General features: G+C 36.7%; 2 protein-coding genes across 2 annotated transcripts in view; one reads left to right on the forward strand and one right to left on the reverse strand.

The window, feature by feature from the left end:
• The window catches only part of LOC136241117 (BTB/POZ domain-containing protein 9-like), a 49,678-nt gene that overhangs the window by 11,704 nt on the left and 10,199 nt on the right, over positions 1-27,775 (forward strand). The window lies entirely within an intron of this gene.
• Positions 13,979-27,757, reverse strand: LOC136241119 (BTB/POZ domain-containing protein 9-like). The gene is made up of 2 exons (XM_066032291.1): positions 27,559-27,757; positions 13,979-15,297 (listed from the first exon to the last, which is right to left on the reverse strand). The coding sequence occupies exons 1-2, from the start codon at positions 27,614-27,616 to the stop codon at positions 14,117-14,119; spliced, it is 1,239 nt and encodes a 412-aa protein (XP_065888363.1). The 5' UTR covers positions 27,617-27,757; the 3' UTR covers positions 13,979-14,116.

Genomic DNA, 27,775 nt, shown 5'->3' on the forward strand with positions numbered 1-27,775 from the left:
TCATCATGGGCTAAAACCTTATGTCTTTGATTACAGGTATACACAGCACTTACAAGGTAAACTATGTCACTAATGAATTACATGTGGCTGTTTAGCTGCACTGGAACCATCCATCCAATAGGTGGTACTCATTAAATTTCCACACTGATTACACTTAAGCACATTTGGACCCAAGATCTTTCAATGTATAAGGAAAGGATTCCACAGAATTACAGCAGGTAAATCTACTTCATCAGCGTGAAAAGGTGGATAAACAATTTCATGAAAACCTATACCTGTAGTAAGGTTAACTGATGAACAATAAGTTATGTAACAAAGATATTTCATTACCTTGCTTAACAATGCAGCTGGAAATCAAACCATTGATATACAGGCAGGTTGTTTCAGGAAAATTTCCAGAGACAATTGCAAATTGAAAAATCCACCCCCCCACACACACAATAACAGAAACACAGAGAAAAACACACTGTGATCCATTTCACCACTTCTTCTAATACAAACACTGTCTGTGGGCGACATAGATTTTTCTTATGTCATATGTCATGGCAAAATGTATTCATGATATGAATATATATATCATGATATGCAGTATACCCATAACAGTTGATTGCTTACAAGTTACAATACATAGTCTTAAGGTTGAATTTGCAATGCCTTTGTCATCTTACGGTATATCTAATACAAGTAGGCATGAGGCTATTATGCTCCAAAAATTGAGCATTATGCTTTTGAGCAGTGCTCAAAAAATCACCTATTATGCTTTTGAGAATTGCCCATTATTCCCAAAATTATGCCACCACAATTGGCTAATAATACCAGTTTATTGCTGTATCAGACTATTATCATTGATGTTTAAGCTTCAAATAGTCTTGAAGTCTTTAGATGGTTGCTGAATTAGAGTATTTGACTTTAATATGACTGCTTTATTAGAGTAAACAATATTCAGTGACTGTTCTATTAGAGATACTGACTGCTCTATTAGAGTATCTCGATCTTTTTTAACGGAATTGTGCATTCTACAGATTTTCTTACTGTTAAAGCTTTATAATCACCTCAAAATGCTAGCATAATTCCTGATTTCCACACATACCTATTATGCCCGAAATTATGCTGGCATAATCGCCGCATCCCTAAATACAAGTGTAATTGCCGGCATTGGCTCTTTGAAATACTGTTCTGCATTGCATTGTAAACATATCTGTGTATTTACCTAGCACCTTTCAAAATGGTAGAAAGGATACTAGATTGGATGTAAATGTTACCAGAATATCTAATGGTATAACTAACGCGCTCTCAATGAGGGTGCAGTGCAAGGATTGGTAAAACTAGCATTTTAAAAGCTTACATAGTACTGGGTAAGTCACGTGAGCTCTATCACGATAATATTTTCTAACTATATCATATCACAACATAAATAAATATATCACAATACAAAATATATTCATTATATTGCCCAGCACTACTGTGCAGATAAACCATATATGAATGTATCATTTCAAGTGCATGGGCCTTTAACACCTATGTACAAGTCTTTGCTCAATGGCTGTAGTGCTGAGGTAGCTATCTAGTTTTATAAACACCTTGCATGTGACCTTTAGTGAACTTATATAAACTGACAGCACATACAAATATTAAGTAGGACAAAGAAATGTGTCAATCACTTGTTGGAGATTTATCCTATTATGTTTAACTTGAGATACGTGCAACATAAACTCATGAAAATCATTCTACAGCTCCACGAAAGGTAGGGAACAATATGGAAACTACTTCTTGTCCATTCTACTGTTGATTATGTACTACGTATTAGTAAGGGAGCAACCTGTGCAGCTGGTATACCAATGAAGGATTGATGTTCTATGGTATCACCACAGCTGATAAATAGTTAGGACTTGCTTCATGACATTTAATATAATACAATCGCAATTAGATCCAATCAATATAATCATACTACTGTATTCAGATTACATGTGTCTGTACTCTAAATCTTACTCTGTAAACAAATCAGTCCCTACACACATTCTGTTACTAGATTTTAGTGATCAGAGCTACTACGTAAATTTCTGCCTTCTTGTATTTGCCTCTGGGTCCTCTTACTTCTGGTATCTTTACAGTGTTATCTAACTACGTATTAAGCAACCACATTCAGCAAGTACTACGTATAGTAAAATTGCAGAATCATTAGTTGAAAATTGGTACGTAAATTATACTTTTCAATGCACCATGGCATAATGCATTGTACAATCCAATGGAATAATGCGATCCAATGCACCTTTATGGCCGCACAAAAGCATTTGAAAGCACAGAAAAAGTACCACTAGCTGGCAGGTACCATTGTTAGGACGACAAAATTTTCGATTGTGGGTTCAAGTTTATGTTGACTGATCGGAAGCAGACAGGGTTGTAATCATAGATATTAGCTGGAGGGTGTTAATTCCTGGCATAATAGAAATACAACCTCATAGAATTTTCTGCCTATTATTAGCAATTACAATGGCATTTGTACAGTTCTTTGTATCACTGCTTGCCGATTAGCTTATTCATGGTGGTTTCCAGGCCTGTGGCAGTTCACTACATGTTGCTTTCAGTGTCCATTGCTAGGCTTGAAATACTTTGATGACACATCCAACAATTCTGTTTGCTGCTGTGATCCAAACATCCATGGTACAGATTTCTTCTTGGCTATACTCACACAAAATAAAGAAATTTTTTGAGGGTGCAGAAAGACTGCACCAAACATGCACAAAAAATTCAGTTTTAATTATCTCTCAGCTGGACCAAGATGGATTAATGTGAATTGAACCTTAATTGAAGATCATGTACATGTTTTGGTCACCATAATTAAGAGAATTCTGATAGAAAGCCATGGAGCAGATTTGTGTGCATGTGTTACGAAGCTGGAATAAAGATGAAGGAAGACCATGAAGGTGTTTAGGCTATTTTCATCACCTTGGGTCAACCCACACTAAATCTGTCATAAATAAAGATGAACACGGAAGACAATAGTATTTTTGTGGTGACATTCATGCAATTTACATTATTGGTGTAGTAGTAAACTACGTATGTATTGATTGTAGTTTTAACCAACAATATTTTTAGTTCTGAAAACATAGTCGTTGGATTAATATAACGCTGTCAAAGTAAAATTGTGAGGTTGAATCAACAATCTTCACTTTGTCAATTCTTTACAATTTTGTAAAATATGATTGCAATGGAAAACAACATTCCTTAATTTTGAAGACCTGATTGTTATTTTAATAGCATTCCATGGCTGGCACATGTCCCTAGAAATCCACTTGTGACAAACACCCTGAACAAGTCAGTGGTGTGTAAATGTACAGGTGTATTGGTGTGCATGGCTATCCATTCATGGTGAAAAGTGAACGTCACTGGTGTGTGAGTACAGAAGAATAATTTTCAAAAATTGGGTCACATTATACCATGTAAAGCAGTATCTTAGACAATCTGCACTTGTACATAATGATGTTATAGCGTCGTAATAAGGGTACAGTGGTGTATACAATCACTGGACTATTGACTAGTGAACATGTACAGGAGTGCTGCACTCAGACATGTTATGTGTTAATGGTTTAATTGTGGCCACAAGTCTTGTGATAAGTGAACAGTGAGCTTTACAAACTCAAAATGTTGTGGCAGCCTACAAGTTTCAGCGACCATACCTACTAATCGTAAGCATTCAGCAGTAGTACAATGTTATAACCTGTTAGGCATGAGCAGCTTTTATTTGCAGTGTAAAACATGTTTCCAATAGTTGAATTGTCTAGCATTTGTGATATACGTTCATATTGTGATACGTATAAAGCTTGGTAATAGCTATGTGATATAAAGTTTTTCTATGGCGGCGCTAATTAGCATATGACATATTATAGATTAGTTAAGAATGAGTGGCTGATGCTAACTCTTTTTCCAGAGTAGGCACTTATACGTAATCAGTGATCTGTAAAGCACTAGGGTCCCGTGCAAGTCACCAAATCCCTGTTCTTGGTCATCCCCAGGTCAACTGTACCCATATAGTCAACCATTAGAACCATTAGAACCACTAGAACTCTGACCTTCTCCTCTTGTTTACCACAACAAGCTAAATGATTACATGATACAGAGAGTGCTTACCTTGGTCTAACAATTTCACATAACCTTTCTTGGTCTGCACAAGGCTATTTCAGGAATTGTCGGTCGAGCGAATTCTGTCCCAGCATTTTTCCGAAGGAATTTTGGACAGTGTTCACAGGATGTCAAAACTAAATGCTACCAGACTTACATCCGCCTTATTACTGAATATGCTGTAGTTATCTGGTCACCACACATATTCACTGAATAGAAATGATTCAAAGGAAAGCAGCCAGATTTGGGTTTAGTGATTGTTCCTGTTATTCTAGTGCATCAGCTATCTTGATTGGCAATCGTTAGAGAGGCAAAGAAATAATCCAACTTCAGTAGTGTTTCATAAAATTATCAATCAATACATAGATATCCCTTGTGTAGGGTTGGGTGGTACTGGTAGTTCTACTTGCGATTATTGCAATAAGGTGACCATGCGATTACTGTAATCATTGCCATGTCTGGTATAAGTTATTTAGTGCATTATTATGGGCAAATGAAACTGACATGCACAAGTTGCTGTCAGGCCTTTAGTGTTCAGGTTCTAGGTTCAGTTCTTTAGTGTCTGTATCAGTCCTGTGGCCACTGTAAAGCACTAATAATAACGATTAAGGCTTCTTAGCATAGTCATTACAGTTCATCACTTAGCAATTGTGCAATAATACTGCACAAATGATAATTGTGGTATTGTCAAAATAGCTGCAGCATTCAATATTGAACATAACATTGCGTACGTATAGGCAACACTGAATGTTGAAATACTGCCCAACCCTATCCTACCCTTGTAATTACATCCTTGATAATGCTTCCAGTCTCACCCGTAATAGTAGCAGGAAATTTCTACAATTACCCTTGAGAATTGACTCCTATATGTACGCACTCCTTTTCCCCAAAAGCAATCTGATTATGGAATCATTTACCCATTCACCTTGATAATGTTGATACTTTTAATCTTTATAACCACTGAAACTAGAAAAACCATTAAAACCAGCAGAACAATTAGAACCACTAGAACCATTAGAACCAGCAGAACCATGAGAACTGCGAGAACCAGCAGAACCATTAGAACCAGCAGAACCATTAGAACCACAAGAACCAGTAGAACCATGGGAATCAGAACCACTGGAACCAGTAGAACCATGAGAACCAGCAGAACCACTGGAACCAACAGAACTATTAGAACTATTAGAACCACTAGAACCATTAGAAGCAGCAGAACCATGAGAACCACTGGAACCAGCAGAACTAGTAGAACCATGAGAACCACAAGAACCAGCAGAACCACTGGTACCAACAGAACCATTATAACCAGGAGAACCAGCAGAACCATTAGAATCAGCAGAACCACTGGAACCAGCAGAACCATGAGAACCACGGGAACTACAGAACCATTAGAACCAGCAGAACCATTAGAACCATGAGAACCAGCAGAATCACTGGAACCAGCAGAACCAGCAGAACTACTAGAACCAGCAGAACCTGGAACCATTAGAACCACTAGAACCAGGAGAACCATTGAAACCAGCAGAACCACTAGAACCATGAGAACTGCGAGAACCAGTAGAACCATTAGAACCAACAGAACCATGAGAACCAGCAGAATCACTGGAACCAGCAGAACCGTTAGAACTACTAGAACCAGCAGAACCATGAGAACCTGGAACCATTAGAACCGCTAGAACCAGTAGAACCATTAGAACCAGCAGAACCATTAGAACTACTAGAACCAGCAGAACCATTAGAACCACAAGAACCAGCAGAACCACTGGAACCAGTAGAACCATTAGAACTACTAGAACCAGCAGAACCATTAGAACCACATGAACCAGCAGAACCACTGGAATCAGCAGAATCATTAGAACTACTAGAACCAGCAGAACCATTAGAACCACAAGAACCACTGGAACCATCAGAACCATTGAAACTAGCAGAACCATGAGAACCAGCAGAACCATTAGAACCACGGGAACTACAGAACCAGTAGAACCATCAGAACCATTGGAACCACTAGAACCATTAGAACCAGCAGAACCACTGGAACCAGCAGAACCACTGGAACCAGCAGAACCATTAGAACTACTAGAACCAGCAGAACCATTAGAACCACAAGAACCAGCAGAACCACTGGAACCAGCAGAACCATTAGAACTACTAGAACCAGCAGAACCATTAGAACCACTGGAACCATTAGAACCGGCAGAACCATTGAAACTAGCAGAACCATGAGAACCACTAGAACCATGAGAACCACGGGAACTACAGAACCAGTAGAACCAGCAGAACCATTGGAACCACTAGAACCATGAGAACCACAAGAACCAGCAGAACCACTGGAACCAGCAGAACCACTGGAACTAGCAGAACCATTAGAACTACTAGAACCACGAGAACCACAATAGCCAGCAGTACCATTAGAACCAGCAGAACCACTAGAACCAGCAGAACCATTAGAGCTACTAGAACCAGCAGAACCACTGGAACTAGCAGAACCATTAGAACTACTAGAACCATGAGAACCACAAGAACCAGCAGTACCATTAGAACCAGCAGAACCACTAGAACCAGCAGAACCACTGGAACCAGCAGTACCATTAGAACCAGCAGAACCATTAGAACCAGCAGAACCACTAGAACCACTGGAACTAGCAGAACCATTAGAACTACTAGAACCAGCAGAACCATTAGAACATAAGAGGCATCAACAATACGATTTCTTTGTATTTATAAATACTTATCCTACGTATTTCGTGACTTTTATATGAGGAACTAACCGTATTCTTTGAGGAGCAGTGTAGTAAGCTACGTATGTAGTTATAAATAAGCAGATATAGTCTAGTTGGTAGAGGGCAGCAGCAGGACATTTTTTTTTTTTGGTATTCGACTTACAATTAGGCCATGGCATCATCATGCTAGACCCCCAGCCCCCCCTAAATATAGGTGTTTCCGCCGCCTCTGGTACAATTGTCTTAGTATCAAGTGCATTTTGCATGGTTTAGTATTCGAGTACTCTCTAGAGATAACGATCAAGTACTCACAAATACTATCGCTACTTGTAGTCATACCCATTTGATGTTTTATAATAACTCTAAACAGTTCACAGCCTATTCAAGAAACAATGGTGATCCACACCTGTTTGAAGTACTGATGGTAGTAGTTCATGACAAGACATATTCCGATCAAACTCTATAGCCTTCATTATGTCACTCCCTGGTGGCAAATGCATCATGTGAGCTGGGTCATGTGATCTTAATGATTATTCGAGTACTAAATTTACTATCCAAGTACCGAAATCCTTAATGAGTACTTGCAGTATTTGTTTCGGCCATCATGGTTGTAATAGATGTAATTATCTAAATTGTTAACCATTTAAATAGGTGACTATGTGGTTACTTTGCATATTAATAGCTCTATGTATGTGACTCAATATAGTTGCAGTGAAACCCTCTGGATTGTGTTTATATAGGACATCTATGTAGGTTCCAAATCAACAGCATGCAGTAGTAGTTTATTAACCTCTTAAATAAGGAGATCTTTTTATACCAAGCACAAAGCAAATTCCAAATTTTTGTTATAGACAAATTTGTAAATTTAAATAACAATCTCTGTGCTGTCTCTCTTGTACAGGAACATTACATATAATTATCACAATAAATTGAACGTACTTGAACCATGAATGACCTAGCACATGTACGTATAACCCAGTGGAACGTCTATGTAACAGATAGGACAAGCTGATGAAATATTACTGATAGCTACTTTAAATTGTATTCTGTAGGAACTACAGAAACGTTTCTTTATAAGGAGATTAAATGTATAGTGGAGGATACTTAAAGAGAGGTTCATTATATTTTTAGGAATGAGATTTGCTGTTGATCCGGTTAACACATTGACCAGATAGTATTCCAGCAAATCAAGTACAACAGTTAGGCATGTGTGACTAAAATGCTTGGTGTTTTGTTATATTACGTGCATCAGTATCACTTTTGTCCAACTTAGTGTGAAGCTGTCTGTGCCCATCATTCAAGAATATGTTATTTGGAGCCACAACATTGTATGCTAATGTCTGCATGCATGCAATCATGTCCACTTATTGAGATTAAGAGTTGCTTGTTGGCAACTCATCTGCATTCCAGCAAGTGAGGGTGCCATGCCCACTTGGGGAATTGTGTGTTGTTGTAGCTGCCTGTAGATTTACATGGAGCCACACCCACTTATCAATCAGTGATTATGTGTGTTAAAATACTCCTTAGTTTCAGCTACTTGTTTTTTTTTTTTGTTTTGTTTTTTTTTTGCAGAGAATACTCTGAATCAACATAGTCACATTCTTTAGATACATAGGGCTTAAATTATGGTCTTGTGATAAACAAGTAGACATTGGCAGGAATAGGAATGGTACAGCTATACATGCATCGAGGTGAGCATATGTACAACACAACAAAAATACAATATTTGCTATACTTGTAAGGTTGGAACGAATGTACAAATACATCCACTGAATCTTTCTTTTGAAAATGTTACCAAAACTTTGATGAATCTTTGCTACAGATGTCACATCAACAATTTAGGAACACAATTGATGGTTATTAGGGTGTACACTGTAGTACAAACTCCTACTTTTTGGTATACTGTAGCTTCGGTATAACCATTGTTTAAACTATAACTACACCAAAAATATGTAAAGGGCAGCTTCCACAAAGATTGACAGCACTTGTGCAACTTGTTAATGTCCATGGTAATGAGGTATAGCAACATCCAAATGTTATGAAACTAAATGAAGCTTCGAATTGTTTGTCTCAACTACTGTTGCACTGATAATCCGTTCATTAATCAATATCAGGCAATATGATATTGGCTACTAGCCGATTAATCGGTTTTGATTAAATTAAAGCTGATGTTAATCTTCACTGCACTGTGTAATATGATGATGTGGGGAGGTTAGACATAAGTTATTTGGCATTTATTTATTATTAACACTTTACAGTGACCAGCACTGATTTTAATTAAGTTATGTGATGATGGTTTAGCAGTGACTACAAGCCACGCCCATAGTAAACTGTCAGGTTTTAGGCCATGCCTAACAGTAAACTGAGGTTTCAGGTTTCTATGTAGTACCAGCCACTTGTCTCACATGTATAGCAGTGGTAAAATGTATTTAAAACCTTGTCAACATGAGTGGCTTTTGCTTGTGGTATACTTCTAACTTTACATTTTAGCCTCGAATTGGCTGTATATCAATGGTTATGTCACAAATATGAGTTATTTAATAATGATGAGGTTTGAGTGTTAGTGTTATTAGATCGGTTATCGGTATCGGCTAATTCTGTTGCTTGATATCGGTTATCGGAATAATTGGCTAATTTGGTTATCGATGCAACACTAGTCTCAACCTTACTTGACTAATAAGGATCTACTATTTTCTCAAACAGGGATATAACAGACAGTTACAATAGGCCATGTAGCCATCAACAATAATATTAGTTGTACTACATCATAACATATGTATACCAGTGCCATTGTAATGTACATTATATAGCATAACTTTAGTCTTGTCTTTTGTTGTCGTCTCTGCTCACAGTCTAGCAATGCCAAACTATTGAATACCATCTTTGTTCCCATCTTGAAATCATCAAAGTGTCTGCACGCAATCAATGCGACAATATTGACTCATTGTTCCATACCATTTAGATGTGAAGGTCCTTGGTTACATGTAAACATCAGTCACTTGCAACTCCGAAAACTCAATGCAAACCTACCTACAATTTAACAGCACCACATGCATGTACTGAATACACATGTGATCACGCAAAATCATGACCGCATCATTACATACATGAAGTATAGTGATAAAAAAATATTACCCAATATAATACGTATCACGTAAATATACATAAATCAGTGTAGGACAAGGAAATACCTGTAGTGGCAAAATTTGAGGAGCTGACAGCACTATACAATTGAATTAGATATCAGTTTGTAAGCACTTTAATTAAGTCAACATACACATATCATGTCTTCATATTTCTTTCTGAACAGATACAGTGGAACCGAACTACAGAAATTACTGCTATATTAGAATAGTGACTGTCCTATTAGGGTAGTTAAAATCGAAAAATATCTACCAATGTTCTTTGTGCTGTTAATTTTATGATTTCAGAGATATAGACTTTTCTAACTTATGGACCATCCCTGGTCCCAAGGTGTTCGAATAACTGAGGTTCCACTGTATATAGAATTCAGTTATTAAGATAACACACAATCAAAAGTGCAACTGCTTATTCAGCAAGGTATATACTCCTATAGAACCATCTGCGACCATGATAAAAATCAATTCAAATGATCAAGAGATTAGTCTGTACTGAATTAATTAAAAAGCCCTCAAAAGAGGCGATCAAGCACCGTATGTAGCAGAGCAATACATTACAACGCATTATAAACAGTCAAGCAATCAAGCCCTTTTCAGATGAAATCAAGCTATAATTATTTTAGAAACTTAATCCCAGTCACAGGTAGTTTTACAAGACTATATAGGCAAGTGTATATAGGTAGTGACTACCCCCTTAGCAGCTTAATTGTTCAGTTAGACTAGTCTCAGGCCACTCAAGATTCACAAAACCTGCATGTGACATACACATCAAACTGGTGTTGGCTGTTAACAGGAATCGAACACAAACTGCTTTATACTCACATAATCAGTTTCACCAATAACTCTGTGCTGTGAGGTACTAGCCCCACTGACGAATCAGTTGAGGCCACCAATCATGATCACAGCATGTGAGAAAACAGTCCACTGCTGGAAAATGGCAGGAGTAGAAAAGAAGCATCCTAATTGGTCCATTTTTTGCACTTCTTTGTGCTGTCAGCCTGGTGGAGAGCACAACAGTGTGAGCAATTGTGAGCAAGTTAGTATGCGGTGTTACGTGCGCAAAATCATCCAGAAAAATAATGCATGAAAATTTTTGTAAGTTTGTCCAATGCTCGACATGGATTGGCTGAATTCCCAGCATAGGGCAATGAATTTTTGAATTCAAGCTGCCCCTTGATCCAGCCAAGACAAGAAAGGCCATAGATAAAGTATGGCTGTGCTCACAACTTTTGATTATATATTTTGTAATTTTCCAATGCTACGTCCACATTTGACATTTGTGATGTGGTAGAGGACGCACCACATTTCATTTATGTATTTCATGCCTGTTCATACATTATTAATGATGGTATTCTCTCTTTATAATAAATGTTGTAATGCACTTATCAACATTTTGCCACACTACTACGTATGAATGCATGGGGGATTTGAATGTATAAAAGTTCTAATCCCCACTACCTGTGGCCAGGGCCGGAGCCCAGAGATTTTGAGTAGTCAGGCCATCCATGGACTACAATGGAGGTCATAGTCATGCACACTACATTTTATTGATTTGAAATTTAAATCACATTATCTACTGTAATGTATTTTGTGTGTGCTAGCTACATCATGTATTAACATGCTAAGCTAAGGAAGTCTGGGGACATGCTCCCTGGGAAAATTTTTGAAAATACATGTTCTGAATTGGCATCTGGAAGCTATTTTACATACACGGTCTCTTTCTGTTTTTTACACCAAGAATATATCCAGGTAATTTTGTGCTACTGTATACCAATTAATTCAATTTAATATATAGCTAGTAGCTAATTTTACTTTCATGATACAAAGTGAGTTTAGTTCTTTTGAGATACAGAAGCAATTTTGACTGTAATTGTTAATACATAACATGCATTATCAATTAGCCTATTGTGCAACTCTATGCAGATGGTTCATTAGAAAGTAATTAAGTAATTTGAAAACAATTAAAATGGATATAATGGCTTAGATCAACCAGTGTAATAAGAGTATTGATATTGTATACAGAATGCTCTAACTATCACCATGACTGTTCTATTAGAGTATAATGCGATGACTGCTCTATTAGAGTATCTCGATCTTTTTGCAAATTCAAGTGGCTGAAAAGTGGTCCGGCCAATGCCGGTGGGCTCCGGCCTTGCCTGTGGCCATCAGTTTCCATGCTGAATCCCCACTTATCTCCCATGATAGTAAGACCAGTACTACCCGTGCTATGTTGCCATAGCATTTTTCATGTGTCTAGACAAGCATATTATGAGTTTCAGCTTAGTAGACAGTGATGGCAACTATATGCATATAGCATTTGCCACAAAAATTCTGATAGGACAAGAAGTGGATGGGTCCATTTTTATTCATAATCAAAGAGTACATGCTAAAATAGGAAGCAAATATGCACTAGATTCCCGTACTCCATTGAAGACAAATATTTGGGATATTCTTTAGAAGTACACCTGTTTTCTTTGGGTGATCAGATTCTACTCAACAGAAAATGACAAACATCATAGCAAACTTTGCAATGTATGTAACTTTTAGTTTCAGTTTACTGTAGCAAGTCATTGCATCTATTGTTTTATGCATACATTATATGCATGCAAGTTTAAAACTTGAGTGTGTCATGTGTGCATGGCATGTTAGTATCTCACAGGTTGGCATCCTGGAGGATGCTATTGTTTGTTCTTTCAGGTATCACTGTTAATGTATAATTTATATGTATAAATTAAAACTACCATACTTCACTATATATTCATGCAAAATATTACGTGTAAGAGTATTTTCGTAAGATTTACATGACTGACTGCCGCTCTATAGTAATTCAATCCTATATATAAATTTTTGTACAAGTTTTGCGTAGGAAAACTATTTTACAACAAAGAAGATTATAGCATTCTAAGCGATTTCTACATCAGGCAACTATTAAGTAATTTTAGAATGTTGGGACAAATTAAGAGTCTTTCTAGCCATATGCATCATGCAGGTATTTCATTTCTAAGCTTCACATGCAGTGCCCAGCCCGGTACTTTATGATAATTTCAAAATTCCAAGTGTTAAGCTTTATAATATAATTTGGGTTTGACATGCTCCATTATAGCTCTAAAACGGGTTAACATAATAAAAATATAACTATACTGACCATGACTTGTTCAACTTTCATTTAATTTGTTTTATTTCAGCAATCTCTATTCTTGTATTTTACAATAGTTGCACAGTAATTACTTTTACAATTTATTCATGATAATATACATGAATAATTGTGCATAACATAATATTATATTAATGAAAAACAAACTGGAGGTTCCTGTGGTGCTTGATGTTACACACGTCCGCTGATCATGATCAGAAATCAGCTTTCTTTCAACTATATCAGCCAAGCCAACTCTATAGCTGGTGTGTTGTACCTACAGATTAACTATATAATTTGCACTTGACAGATTAGATTTATTAGCATGCAGTATATATGTATATATATAGTATGCTGCGGTCAGTGATTTGTGTATAATATTATTATGTTTAAACCTAGATAGCCAAACTGTGAAAAGAAGGGTGCGGGACTCAAGGTGAAAAAAGATATGAAATCAAAAGGTGGAGGCCAAGAAATGGCTGCAATTAAGGATGCATATGGCCACACCCTTTTTTCACAGCTTGCTATATAATAATAAATTGGCTGAGTTAGTTTAGATATCATGTTCTTGCATACACCAAAGCTATATACCAACTTTGACTTAAACTTCCATTTTTATTGTCTTTTTCTTTACTACAGGAAGATTAAAACTGTTATGTGCATTTGACTATATAGCAGTTTTTTTGTTTGTATACACATACATTTTTTTTGCAACTCTATAGATCTCTACAGGTCGAACTCTATACAGGGTCAAAGGTATCACAATAGCTGGAATGTGGAGTTTCCTTTCCATTCAACTTTCAACTGGACATACATACAAATACCAAAATGTATATACAGCTACAGTGATCGCTTGATACTCTCCATTATTGTAAAAATTAAACAATGTTGAAAACCAACAATAATGCATATAATTATAGTCTACACAAAAAGATATTTCTTATGTCACCTGAGCCATACTCACTGTAGATAATTATAGGATTTTTTTTATTTATAAAATCTGATCATTCTTGTGGTATATATGCTCTTACACTGAAGGACAGTGTATCTTGATCTTTTATGGGGAATAACATAGATTTGTTTCCTATTTTAACACATAACATTTTACTCTGTACAAAAGTACACCAATTGACTTCTTTTCTCTTTGGAGATTCACTGGATTTAAAGCGGCGCATTGGCTGATCTGCCATACAGTCAAATGTTACATTGGCTTTGTCATAATACCGTTTTATGAAAATTTTAAATATTGTAGGATCATCTTCTGTGAGGCACTCAGTATAACCAATTTCCCTTGTTGTGATTAGAGTACCCAACACTGTATCCAGAAGATGTATTTCATGAGAATGGAAACTGGAACAACCTTTTCTCAATTCCAATTGTTCTTGTGGACCATCATACACATCACCATCGAGGTATTTCACAGCAGCTTTGTAAAGATCAGGATCAGCTATTCCTGTAGGGAACACGCTGTTGAGCAAATCACTCTTCCGGATTAGTGGGTATCGGATCTGTTTGAAAACTGATTTGATATCATCTTCACTCAGCTTGTCTTGTTGATACTTGGACCATTTAACAACAGCAAGAAACAAATCCAATTCCCCAAGCTCGAGCTTGGATGACTTTGTAACAGATTGTATGATGGTTAATGGTAAGGAAACAAACCCCACTGCAAATATAACTGCTCTCATATTTGCTTTTGAAAACTTCAGGCATCTCTTAAGAAGCAAGTCAAACTTGTGTTCCACTGCAAATCCAGTAATACTGAAGAAGTTGTCGAGATTTAATGCATCACCAATTGAATTACTGCACAACTCCATCAATTTATCAATGGCAAAATAATGAGCAGCTTGTAACAAGTAGCAACAATTTTCCACACTTGTTTGTACTTGGCCAGTGTAGATGAAGAAAAGCAACATCTTCAAACTTGCAGTGTCTACATTGGGCAGTTCAATCTCCTTCTGATTACTCTCTTTCATGTTACCATACAACATAGCATGGAACACTGGTGAACCAGCTGCTACTATTACCCTATGGGCACCCACACTACCACCATCAGATGTCTTGAATGTCACATCATGTGTACTGGGGTCATTCAGTACTGAAGACAACATATTGACACACCAGGATGTATCAACACTATCACAAGCACCTTCTCTTTCTGAAACTTCTTCAGAAGTTAAGGAGGCTATAAAAACACAGCATTAATGGTTTAATACAGCAATCAATTATTACTTTAATTCTGGCTTCAAGCTTCACATAATTCTAAAAACTATCCATATTCGCTAAAAAAACACTTCTGACCAAACTGCATATAGCCAATTAAGCTTAACTGAAAGTTTATTCAATGTATATACCAACAATGAAGAACAGCATCTGCTTGTAGCTACAGTTACTACAGTATACAGCTACACATTGGTAACCAGATTGCTTATGGTATTGCATCAAAGCAGCTATATGGCATACGTAATTATGATTCATGATGGAATGGCAGATTGATTGGCAAAGTACAGTTTTTATACATACAGTATATTAATGGTTTATTCTATGAATGCTATCCCACTTGGGACCTATGAGAAGGCTTAAAGTTGGTGAATATACAGGGAGTCAGAAACATGTAACTAAAACATGAATAAAGAATGCAGAAAAAATCCCATATATACTATACCCAGTGGTGACTTGATCCCCAGCACCACACAGTCTAAACATGTGCAAGAAAGTCTTGTTGGGCTTAGGCGATGTGAAGAAGTCAAGCCAATATAGTCTCAATTATGTTGTGCTTGGTAACCTTTCAGGTTCAACTTTTGTGCCTGTTACGTATGTGTATACTGATGCATACCTTTTCCTAAATTTGGTGCAATGTTTTTTGGTGAGGAGTAAATCCTTAAATTTTCCATCGTGTTTACATTCATCTCAATACCTTCATGGCACCTTGGTAGAATTCAGTACGTATATAACTATACCTAGCCCAAAATTGCCTTCAGTATGAGATAAATGCTTCCAATAGATCGCTTCAAAATTTAAAAGATAATTATTCAGCAGAATTTTCTATTGACTGACCGATGCCCTCAGACAAGCGCAACTCGAATGGCTAAGGTTATGGGCTTGATTTTTCACTGTTTTTAATGTCACTTCAGCCTGACAGATGCTTTATAGCTGAAGACAAAGCATAATGGTAACGTTAATTGATAGTTAGGGTGCATCCCACACCTGTTCAGACAACAACAATAAGCCTCATTCTTCTATGTGGTATGCACAGGTTCACCAGTTATAACACCAGTTATAACAATGTTACAAAAAGTAAACAAACAAGTATAGGGAAAAATTAGGATCAAAGAAAAGGGAAGTTGCCTACACCTGAAGATATACTAGTGGACATTTAATCGTAATATATCCCTAATTCAGTCATGAGTATATATAGACTGAAGTAGGCAAATATGTCCACTAGTATATCTATGGGTATAAATTGAAGTAGGGATTAGATGTCCACTAGTGTGCAGGCTACCTCCTTTGTTTCACTACTTCTTATTTTCTTTGATCCCTTAAAATTCAATGTACTTGTTAACAGAAGTTTCCGGTCAGTTAGCCTACATCTCTCAGTTTACAATGTATGCCTGCAATTTAATGGCCTTTCAAAGATGACAATTGTTTTTGCAGTTTAAAGATTATGACAACTGTATAGAGACTTCTTTGATATCACTTGATGCTATGGTCACAGCTGGTAAACTTGTTGCAAAAATGAATAGGAAAAAAAGACATCACTACGTATATAGCTCAGTTGCTTATGCATCATGTCAACTTCAAAAGGGGAGGTAAATGCTGTTCAAAGCACAGTGTTGACAAGTTTTGAGATAATACCTTATAGTGATCGGCTGGTAATAATTTCTTTTGGAGTATTTCAAGCATTAATGAAGTATTTGGTACATGCAGTACAAATACGTACATTTCCAAACAATTACAAATATAAATTTGTATTTAAGTGCTGCAAAATATAAATACGACCACAAATCTGGACTAGCATGCTATTTCTAATGGCTGGGGTCTAATTTTGAAGTCTTAATTTGAAATTTTAGAGTTTATCTTATTCATTGACTGTTCTATTAGAGTATTGCAGTTGTTTACCAGCTATTAATCCACCTGTCATGAGATCATTTTTTCCATTTAAATCAAAATCCGTACACTCAGTCAGGTCAACAATTTTCCATATAAAAGGAAATTTTGATGATGGTGGCTGGAAACACAAAGATTTCACATTTGAATACAGAGTTTCTGATGTGCAAATAGTTTAATTTATTTTGAATTATTTGAACAACAACTTACAAATTAATTGAAGAATCAGTAAAGTTTGTCAACCTTTAATTTGTAAAATTGTGATAAACACCTTTAAAAGTAATATATTTCTTGATTTTTATCAACATTAATTCTTCATCAAACTGATGGATCATGGATTCATCAACTTTTTCTTCTGTCAAAATTTTGTTTTGTAACAAAGGTATATGACTTAGACCCCAGAGTGATTGCAGAGGTGCTTCTCATACCATTCTTTGATTTTAAAGCTGTACATGTGTAGAACATACCATAGTTGAAAACACTGAAATGGACCAAATCAGTTGCTATGTTGCTTTCAGTAATTGATAGTCAGGGTGTGCCTTAATTGGTCACAGAAGAAAATAGTTGTGATAATGTGCCTTGTGTCATTCTTTCCCTTAATCTTTAATTATGCCAGCCCTGTATAAGTGTGACTTGATCCACGGGCATCCAGATACCACATGGCCACTAGCCTGCTCTGGGTGGCGTGTCATGCTGTGGATAGTCTGCTGGTCTGGCCAGACCATATAACATTGCTGCAGTCGGTCCCCCTTTGCTACAAATGGTCCCCCCACCCATTCACACAATACTGAGTGATAGTGTACAAGCCAAAAGTCTGCAATGGTATGTATTTTCTCAACTTTTTTTGTAGTATATATCTGACTCGAAATACTGAAATAGAACAATTACCTAACTACTCTAATAGAACATTCAGTGGAACGTGAAAGTTGTTTCTTCTATACAAGCTGTCTGCAGTGAAAGATGTATCTGTGCATAACAACTGAATGGGTCTAGATCTACTTCAAAGACCTTCATCTACTGTAGGGCAAGAAATTTTGAGGGATACAAAATTTCATGGATTTCGCGAGTGTCTTATCCATGAAAACTGAATAATTTGTTACTCCTGTAAAAGTTGTATGGAGATCAATGCCTAAACCACAAAAATTGTTCCATAATTATTATTACTGATTTTACCACATTTTAGCGATCCCCAAACATTTAATACCACAAAAATTATTTGCCCTACACATAGTGATACTGCATGGGTTATTTATCAAGGATAGTTGTGACCAAAAAGCTATACTTGTAAATGACTTTAGGCTAGTTGTAATGGTGATTGTGTTATAGTTGTAAAATTAAGACAACAATAGCCTGCTGTATCACAGAAAAGTATAAACTCAAAGTTATAATACTTAACATTTTGTACATCTTTACTTTTACAATTTACTACAGGGATTTGAATAAAAGTACCTCAAAATCCAATCTTGAGATAGTCATTTTCAAATAATTTTCATTTTGTAGTTATTATAAAATTGCCTTATAATCCAGCTCATTAATGCCCATGTGAAGATGCTTTTTTTCAGGAACAGACGACAGAATCCATATGGTTCAGAATCCATGACAGGTGACCATGCACTGTCTAAAAGTCCGAGACCTAGACTTGTCTGGAGTGGTAGTGACAGCCTGATCAGTTTGGATTATGCCTGCATAAAGAGTTTTATTGTTTTCTTTCTTACAGCCCACCACATAATAAAATTTCCTTAAAATCCAGTAAAACAAGGCTTGCATGTGTGTATGTAACTATATACGTAACTTTTATTTTAAATTTTGTCTCTTCAGCTTTCTTAAAATATTTCAATCATTTCTCTAAAATTGCTTCCAATTTCAATCTTGGCACACTTAAGTTTCAAAATTTTTCCTGGGAGAGTATCCCCCAGACTTCACTATAGTTAGTCAGAAATTCCTCTTTATACTATTAGCACTTTGTCACACAGGCCCTCTCTTTGCATTAACTGTTTGGATTCCAGGAACCCCCTTCAAAATTTGAGCTTGTGACCTTGCAGCAAGAACACTACAGTGCAGCCATCATAGTTTGGCTGCACAGATATACAGAAAGTTTGGAATAGAGCAGGGCTACACAGCATATAATAGGAAACTTGTGATATAGTGGAACTCAGACCTCTACTATCCACATACCTCCATTGTCCTGGACAGCCCAAATTGGTCATGTGGCTTGTAGTTTATTGACAATAATGAAGTTTGGTTTAGATGAAAGTACAAGGAGAGAGCCTAAAGGTTTCTGTTTACCTGTTTTGTGGCTTGTTCATTCTACTAATAATACTACCACTTGGTTGCTAGGTGATCAAGCATTTTTATAGCTCTGGGGAGTGACCATGAGAAAGTTCTGTAGTGACTTCCCCCTCTAGCTATTTCGATCACTATTAAAACCATAATTGATAGAACTTAAAGGAAGCTACGTATGCAACCAAGAATATATCGAAGATAGCACATAATGTTATCAAGAGTTAATAATAGTGGAGGGAGAGTGTCTGACACTGCATAGGCCTGTAAAAAATGATCCTGAGAAATTCAAAGGGATTCTTTCTGTAAAACTCTGTAATTTGTAGTATTCTCCATAGGTGAAGATTGTTTCAATCATCACAATTCTTTGTTCTCTCAGTGTGCAATCATCACATTACCTTGTTCTGCCTGTGTGAACATTTTTACACATCTGAAGGAATCCCTTTGAATTTCTCAGGATCATTTTTTACAGGCATATGCAGTGTTAGACACTCTCCTTCCACTATTATTAACTCTTGATATTATCAAGAGTAAATAATGGAAGAGAGAGTATCCAACTGCCATATACTGCATCAAAAATGAGCACGGTCAAGTAGAGAAGCCATCCTGTAGTGCTCTCAAAGGCAGTGTTGAATGAAGTAATAAACACCTGCTAGCTCAGACTGTTTGAAGTGTCCAGGCATGATTTGAAGTCAAACAGTCTGAGCTAGAAGGTGTTTATTACTTCATTCAACACTGCCTTTGCTCTACTTGACGTGCTCATTTTTGATGCAGTATATGGCAGTTGGATACTCTCTCTTCCATTATTTACTCTTGATATTATTAATATAGATCATTCAGTGAGAACATGAACTAGTAAATTGGAAAAATCTTGTTAGTTAATTGTTAAAACAAAAATAGTATTTTAAGCTTACTGTCAGATAGGAAAACCTATATACACTACTGAAAATTCTCTTAGCATTAAAAATTCCATGTGTCATTCCAGGGACCAGTTGTAGGCCATGTGTAGCTATCATCTCTCAGATATCGACGTCGTAGAGGGGATTTAATTTACACATACAGACTATTTCATAACATGCTGGACTTCAATCATCTTCCATAACATTTTAAGATCTACAAACCACATGCTACCTGCTTGCCACGTCGTCACTTCTTTTTTAGTAAGAGTTATAACTGATTGGAATGGACTCCCACATTTATTTATTTATTTTTGACTTTACAGCATACAGAATTACAATGATACATGGTTACAACAGATTAATGGCTACAGGTATGCTGAAGGTCCACTGGCAACTTGTGCCAGTGCCAGTGGCCTAAAATTATTACAATTGATTAGTCATATAGTGATTAGTTAGGAAAAAAATACGTATATTACAAAAGTGATTGTTATTACAAGGGCTACAATGCTTCAAAATTAGGTGGTTTGGGGGACTTGTTACAATGGCTACAGGGACATAAAAACAAATATGTACATGCATTTATTAGAATCAAAATTAGTTTCAAAATGACTCCATACGTAGTTAGTAAGTTTTTTTTCTTTATTGTTGTTATACTAAGATCACAATTGATGATGGTAGTGCATTCCAGATCCGCGGTAGTCGATTGAAGTAAAAGTTGCTAGTTAAAACACTGGGGTTTCTATTATGTTGTAATTTGTTACTTGTACCTAGATGTGTATTTCCTGATGCAAAACTAATAAAGTTATTAATATTAAAGGAATTGTTTGGCAATTTTAAACACTTTATCAGAAATATAATGTCTGTGCATACATGAGATGTCTAGAAAATACATAAGTGGCAACATGATTCAGTTAATGTTAATTCAATTGACCAATTTGTTTAGCTAATGCACCTATCAATGTTAATCCCCGCCCTCCCCCTCCCGGGAATCATAGGGGATTTAGTGGGGATTTAGTGCACATTTGATTCAGAACAATGCCCCAAAGGTGGGGGATTTGATCGCAACAGACATGCTTCAGTGTACCTTTAAAAAGTGCACGTGAGTAACTTCCGCAATAGATGACTGCATGTGATAAATTAGTTTTATCTTGTCTCAATCGTCGTTGGTGCTTTTAAGCGGTTCTTCTTAATGGAAACGAAAAGGGAGAGAACAGTATTAGTTTTGATGGGAGACCACACAAGAAAAGTGAAGTATTTCATGTATGACCGTGAACAGCCGGCTGAAACAGACGTGGAAGCAGAAGTTCAGCTATTAATTGACGCTATCAAGGAGCATTTTAATGATGTGCTGTTAGGCTACGACTTTTTCATCCAAGTGAAGAGGGAGACTAAGGATTGGGGAAGCGTGTTTATTGATTATGATGGTAGCGAAATAAGCGACAAATCTGTGATAAGAATAGTCCGCAAGGCCAAACCTGTGGCACAAGTAAGGTTTCATGTAGCCACTGATGTGTGTAGGTATGATAGCCTGTGCTATACATGAGGCAGCTAGAGCTATGAAAATGCATTTAAGGTTGTGTGTGGCTGTGTTGTGAAGTAGTTGTGCATTTAAACACTTGGAAAATAAACTTACCTGACTGGGGACCAGTTTGGCAAGGGTTATGCAGCTGAGAGCTGTTTATACATGAAGTTAGCTTTCATATTGGCAGACAGGTGGGACATGAATTATAGCTAATGTTTTGTTTTGGTTGAGATGCAGGCTTTGCTGCTCACTATTAATGTTTGCCATCATGTGCTTAAGGGGGATATTGCTCTTCTGTATGTTGTCCTGTAACTGCTAGCATCGATCTGGCTTGTTCAGAGCAAGGGCATCTCATCTGTATTCCAGGGGAAAAAATCATAAGGGGGGTTGTTGTGTAGTCTGGCAGTTTCATTGTTCAGTTTCCAAGAATTTCAGAACCCACCCATGAACCACACCTACAAAGTCTTTGTGGACCACATGTAATAAGCTCATGACAAATACATTTTGTTTGTTGTAGTTCCCATGGCTTGTTTTTGAGGTAACACATATAGCTGTGTCTGCATGATCTCCTGTAGTATTGAACTCCAGTGTTTCAATTGCTGTACATGTTCTTGTTGGAACATTTGTAGACTGTTCCAGTGCAGGACCATCCCTCATGCAAGGAAGTGAACAGGGTTGTACACAGACTACTCAACAGGGTAGATCCATGGTTCAATTATGCTTATCAAGGAATATGCAACTTAGTTCACCAATGGTATGCATAGTTTGTAACTTTATGTTTTGTATTCATGTGTTATACTTTGAATATAGGAATTTCATAGTGCTGTGAGTGAGGAGTACATTAAAGAAAACTCTAAAATATATGGCCGCCTGGGAAATGGAAGATTATCTAAATATGAAAATGAAATTAATCGCAGTAGTATGAATCTTTGTCTTGAAACTCCTAGCCTTTTATCATACCGCAAAACTCTGCTGGAAAAAGCTAAGCAAGTAATTGATGCTAATGGATATATGTACAAAAAAGGAAAATCTCGCTCACGTAAATTAAATCCAAGTCCAGATTCAGATGCCAAACGTATTAAACTTAACAAAGAGGTCCGTCTGTCAAGAATTGAAGAAATCAATGAAAAAGTTAAAGACATAACAGACCAGATTGGATTCAAAGAAAAATGTAGAGAATCAGCTAACAACCTGCATCATTATAAAGAGTGTGATAAACTTACTGAACAAATATCTTCCTTGAAATCAGAAAAACGAAAATTAGATCTTGAACTTAAATGTCTACATAAAAAGCAACAACAGTCTAGGTGGTATCATAGCCATAAGAAAAAAAAGTACATCATCATTATCGTCATCTGGCTATGAACGTAGTGTCTCCAGCAGCCAAGGTTCAATAGAATGCTTTGAAGCTGAAAATCAGAGCTCAAAAACCATGCATCTTGATTCTGATTCTACTGCAACTTGTTCTGAAGGGGCACATGAAAACAGATTGGTGAGTTCTGAATCCATTATAATAAATTCTGATGAGGATATAGATGATGGAAAGGAGCAAACAGAGAACACACCAGATAATACTGAATCTCCACAGAGTACAGATGGTGACACGGAAAGCAGTCAGTATTTTTAGTAGGGCCTCCCCATCGTGATATGGGGAGGCTGTTAAATGAATTGTTACTCTGTTACTCATCTGAGAAAAAAAAGAGTCTTTCTACTTCCATACAGGAATTTAAAAATGTATATGTATCTGGAATATGTGGTCTTAGTTTGTGCGAGTATGTTTCTGCTTGTACTGCTAATTGTGTTCGGTTTCATATGACCCCTTGTAAGAAATGTAATGGAATGCTAACAGTGGCACAAATTGTACTTGATAATGGATATTGTATGCTTTCAGAAGCATTTAAGACAGTATCTCCTGGAGTTAAATATACAGCTGAACATGCAAGACGAAAACTGCTCCAAATGCCACTGGTTTCCATTAATATAGGTGAGCAGAACTCAGGAAAGTCTTTTGCCATACTTATTGAAAAATATCCAGACACTGACTACTTAAAAATTAGCAGGATTTTTAATGGGCTTGTTCTTCAGCAGTCCTCTGACAACAGCACTCCACTTGAAAAATCTGTTGTTAAATTGTTGCTTAATATTGCAAAATCTGATAGTGAGCGTAAATGTTTACGGTTTGCAATTTATCGGGCTTCTGGTATGAGTGCCACTCAAGCCCGTAAAAGATATGGATTTGAAAATATGTCAGAAATAGAAGAAGCAATAAAAAACACGCAAACCGTTCATGAAGCTATTACAGACTTAGCAAACATTGAAGAAAAGGCATTACTTCTTTCATGTGGAGTTGAAGTAATAAATTCTTCCTCATCTGAGTCGGAAACAAGTAGTGATGAACTGCAAACAGTTGAAGAGAATTTAGATATCTTAAAATCTATTGATGATGTGCCAAAATTATTGCAGTCCTGCCAATATAATTGGTTCGAAATAATACAAAAAATAGAAGACTCCACAGGAACTGAGATAAATTACTCATTATCAGAATCACTATATGAAGTTTATTCCAAAAAAAATCACATTTATGAAGATAACAATAAATTGTTAAGGCAGTCATTTTTTGCATATTGCTCAACAGAAATAGATTTTCATGAGAGTGATCGTATTGCTAGATCTATTAATGGAGAAGTAATCTCAGAATCAGAAGCTGACAATGCAGAAGATATTGCAACTGTATCAGAACCTTTAAGTGCTGAAGGGAAGGTTTTAATCCAGAAAAAAAGGAGGGTAATTCAAAGGACCAAAAAACGAAAAATAGAAAAGGCTATAGCAGAGAAAAGATTATTGTGTCGACGTGAATCAAAAAGAGCCAGTAAGATATTAGAGCAATGTCCAGATATTGGAGATAAAATTGAAAGTTTTGTTCAGCAGCACAATGTTGGTGCTGATGCTTGGAGACGCACTGGCGTACTCACTTTTGATGGCAATGTCAAACTTAAAGAAAAAGTGACATATGAAAAAATTCGTCAGTATTTACAAAATGTTTATAAAAGAAAATTTTCATATGGAACAGTGATATAACTTTGTGTACCCAGAAATAAGAGAAGACGTTCAGCTACACGATACAAAGGAATAGCAAAGGTGACAAACAGGAGAGCTAGAAAGGGATTTAATCTAAAGTTTAATCCTGATGAGCATTGGAGCTGTGCATTTTACAAAGGATTAAATGAATTACAATACACTGATGGAAGAAATATAGTGAACATTAATCGGGACGATGCAGCAGGATTTCGGTTAGACACTTTAACTACCTGTAAACAGTATTCCACACCAACTGTGGAAAATCAACCTATTCTTACTACTAGAACAGACTTCGTTAACAAGCACCCTTCCGTGTTGCAGACTACATCATACAACTTTACGCACACTTCTACGACTGATGAAATTTGTGTTGGGGTAGTGAAAGCGGCCAAGCTTCACCAAAAGAACCCTACTCAGCACATGGCAGATTTATGCATGTTGGAGTCTAAGCCTGAACTGTCTTTGGCTTTTATCAATCCCTTGAGTGGTGCACACAAACAAATTGAATGTATAAGGGTTGATGGAGCAACAGATGAAGGCCCAAACCATGAAGAGGTCCAGTTCCTTTGGACACAGCATCATATTGCTAAAGAAAAAATAGTTACTTTAGTGACAACTAGGAGTAGTGGATCATCCTTTCTTAACAGAGTGGAATTGCAAAATGGCTGTCTTAGTTTGGGTCACGCCAATACATTTATTCCTTCCACTATAGGTGGAAGCTGCATGGATGAGACTACAGGAGAAATTGATCCGGAAAAGTTGAAAAGAAATTTGAATTTGGCTATTGATGCATATATTAATAGGGTCAATGGATGTCCGTGTGGTGCAACTACTATACAATTGTACAAAGGTGAGTGCAGTTCTGAGTACACAGTAGACCGGAAAAAATTAATCATTTTCCTGAAAGGCTCTAAAAAAGAAAAATTAGCTTTACAAAAAACATATCCAGACATTTATAAAGAGTTTCAGACCATTTGGAATATTCGTAATAGCCATATGATTGGTCATTTACCACCACAATACATATTTATGTTAACATGTTGCTATAAGCCAGGGTGTACGCATCCAGTGTGCAAAAAAGGAGAGCCCACTGAGCCTGTGAATTGGTACGTAGGCGGACCACCAATTACAACACTTCCTTTTCCCGCTAAGGATGACGAGAGACCAGGGCATTACAAGACTTCATATATCAATGTTAATAATTCTGAATGTGTTAAATCGATAATGCAGCCACCTTCTACAATCATCAAGCAAGAATTTTCTAAACTGATTAACTACCCTCCTTCAGATACATTTATACAACGACTGTCAAAGAAAGTCATGCTTACATCAAATAGTGTAATGTTTTGGTTAGACCATCTTCATACAGTGTTGTTAAATCGCAAGCGAGGAGCTGCAAAGGCAGCTGTTACAAGGCGAGCTAAAAAATTGAATTCTGTAGCTGTTACCTTACCGTCTGACCCATCATCACCAGTTAGTTTACCATCTGACCAGACTGACAATGAAAATATGGTGAATGTTGACACATGTTGTGGACAGTGTGAAAAGAAGTATGACGATGTTACAGAAGAAGAGTTATGGATTATGTGTGATATGTGTGATTCCTGGTATTGTGGAGATTGTGAAGGTGTTCTTGAACCTCCTAGTACCAAGAGTAAATAATGGAAGAGAGAGTATCTAACTGCCATATACTGCATCAAAAATCAGCAGGTCAAGTAGAGAAGCCATCCTGTAGTGCTTTCAAAGACAGTGTTGAATGAAGTAATAAATACCTGCTAGGTCAGTCTGTTTGAAGTGCCCAGGCATGATTTGAAGTCAAACAGTCTGAGCTAGAAGGTGTTTATTACTTCACTCAACACTTACTTTGATAGCACTACAGGATGGCTTCTCTACTTGATGTGCTCATTTTTGATGCAGTATATGGCAGTTGGATACTCTCTCTTCCATTATTTACTCTTGCTAGTACTGATCTTTATATTTGTTTAAAATGTAGACAGTAAGTAATTGTTGTTGTTTTGACTATTACATATTGTAACAAAGTGCTTTCAAGTTGTAAAAAAAAAAAATCAATAGCTATGTTATAAACGATTTGCACGTTACTGATTAGTTGTATAGCTTGGTTTTTCAAGCACTACGTTTACTTTTGAAATCTACCTTGGAATCAGTCATCAGTCTTGTGAGCTGCAGTCTAAAAATTGTAGCAAGTCAAATCCCCATATGATCCCCTATGTGGAGCCCGTGTGTGTAGTTGGGGATTTGATCATAAATCACGCCCCATGGGAAGGGAATTTGATTTTTTAAAAGGTCAAATCCCCTACTAATCCCTTGTAATGCCCGGGAGGGGGTGGGTGGGGATTAACATTGATAGGTGCATAAGACACACCTTGATAGATTTTATTATGATTACCAATAATCAAGTTTGATTATGTTTAGATCAAGTTTTTACAGGCTTTGCCTTCTTACCTGTAGCTACCCCCCAATAATAATAATGTGTTGTGTGGTGTAACCATATTATACCTCAAATCATACTAGCTAACAGCTATCAACTGACTCAGGTTACCTTCTGATTCTGTGCCATTCCTAGCACGTTTGGAGGAAGATTCACCGAGGGACGCCATAAATCTACGCGATCAAAGTGGTGTGCGGGCGATCGAAGTCGACTTGTACGTAGTAGAGATCCGGCTTCGAAGTATTCCTCCTATATGGAAGAACGGCTATGCCGAATATAGGAGTTTAAAACCAAATTCAATTCAATTCAATTCGAGTGCGGTCTACTT

The sequence above is a fragment of the Dysidea avara genome, chromosome 12 (assembly GCF_963678975.1).
Source record: "Dysidea avara chromosome 12, odDysAvar1.4, whole genome shotgun sequence".
NCBI classification, from domain to species: Eukaryota; Metazoa; Porifera; class Demospongiae; order Dictyoceratida; family Dysideidae; genus Dysidea; species Dysidea avara.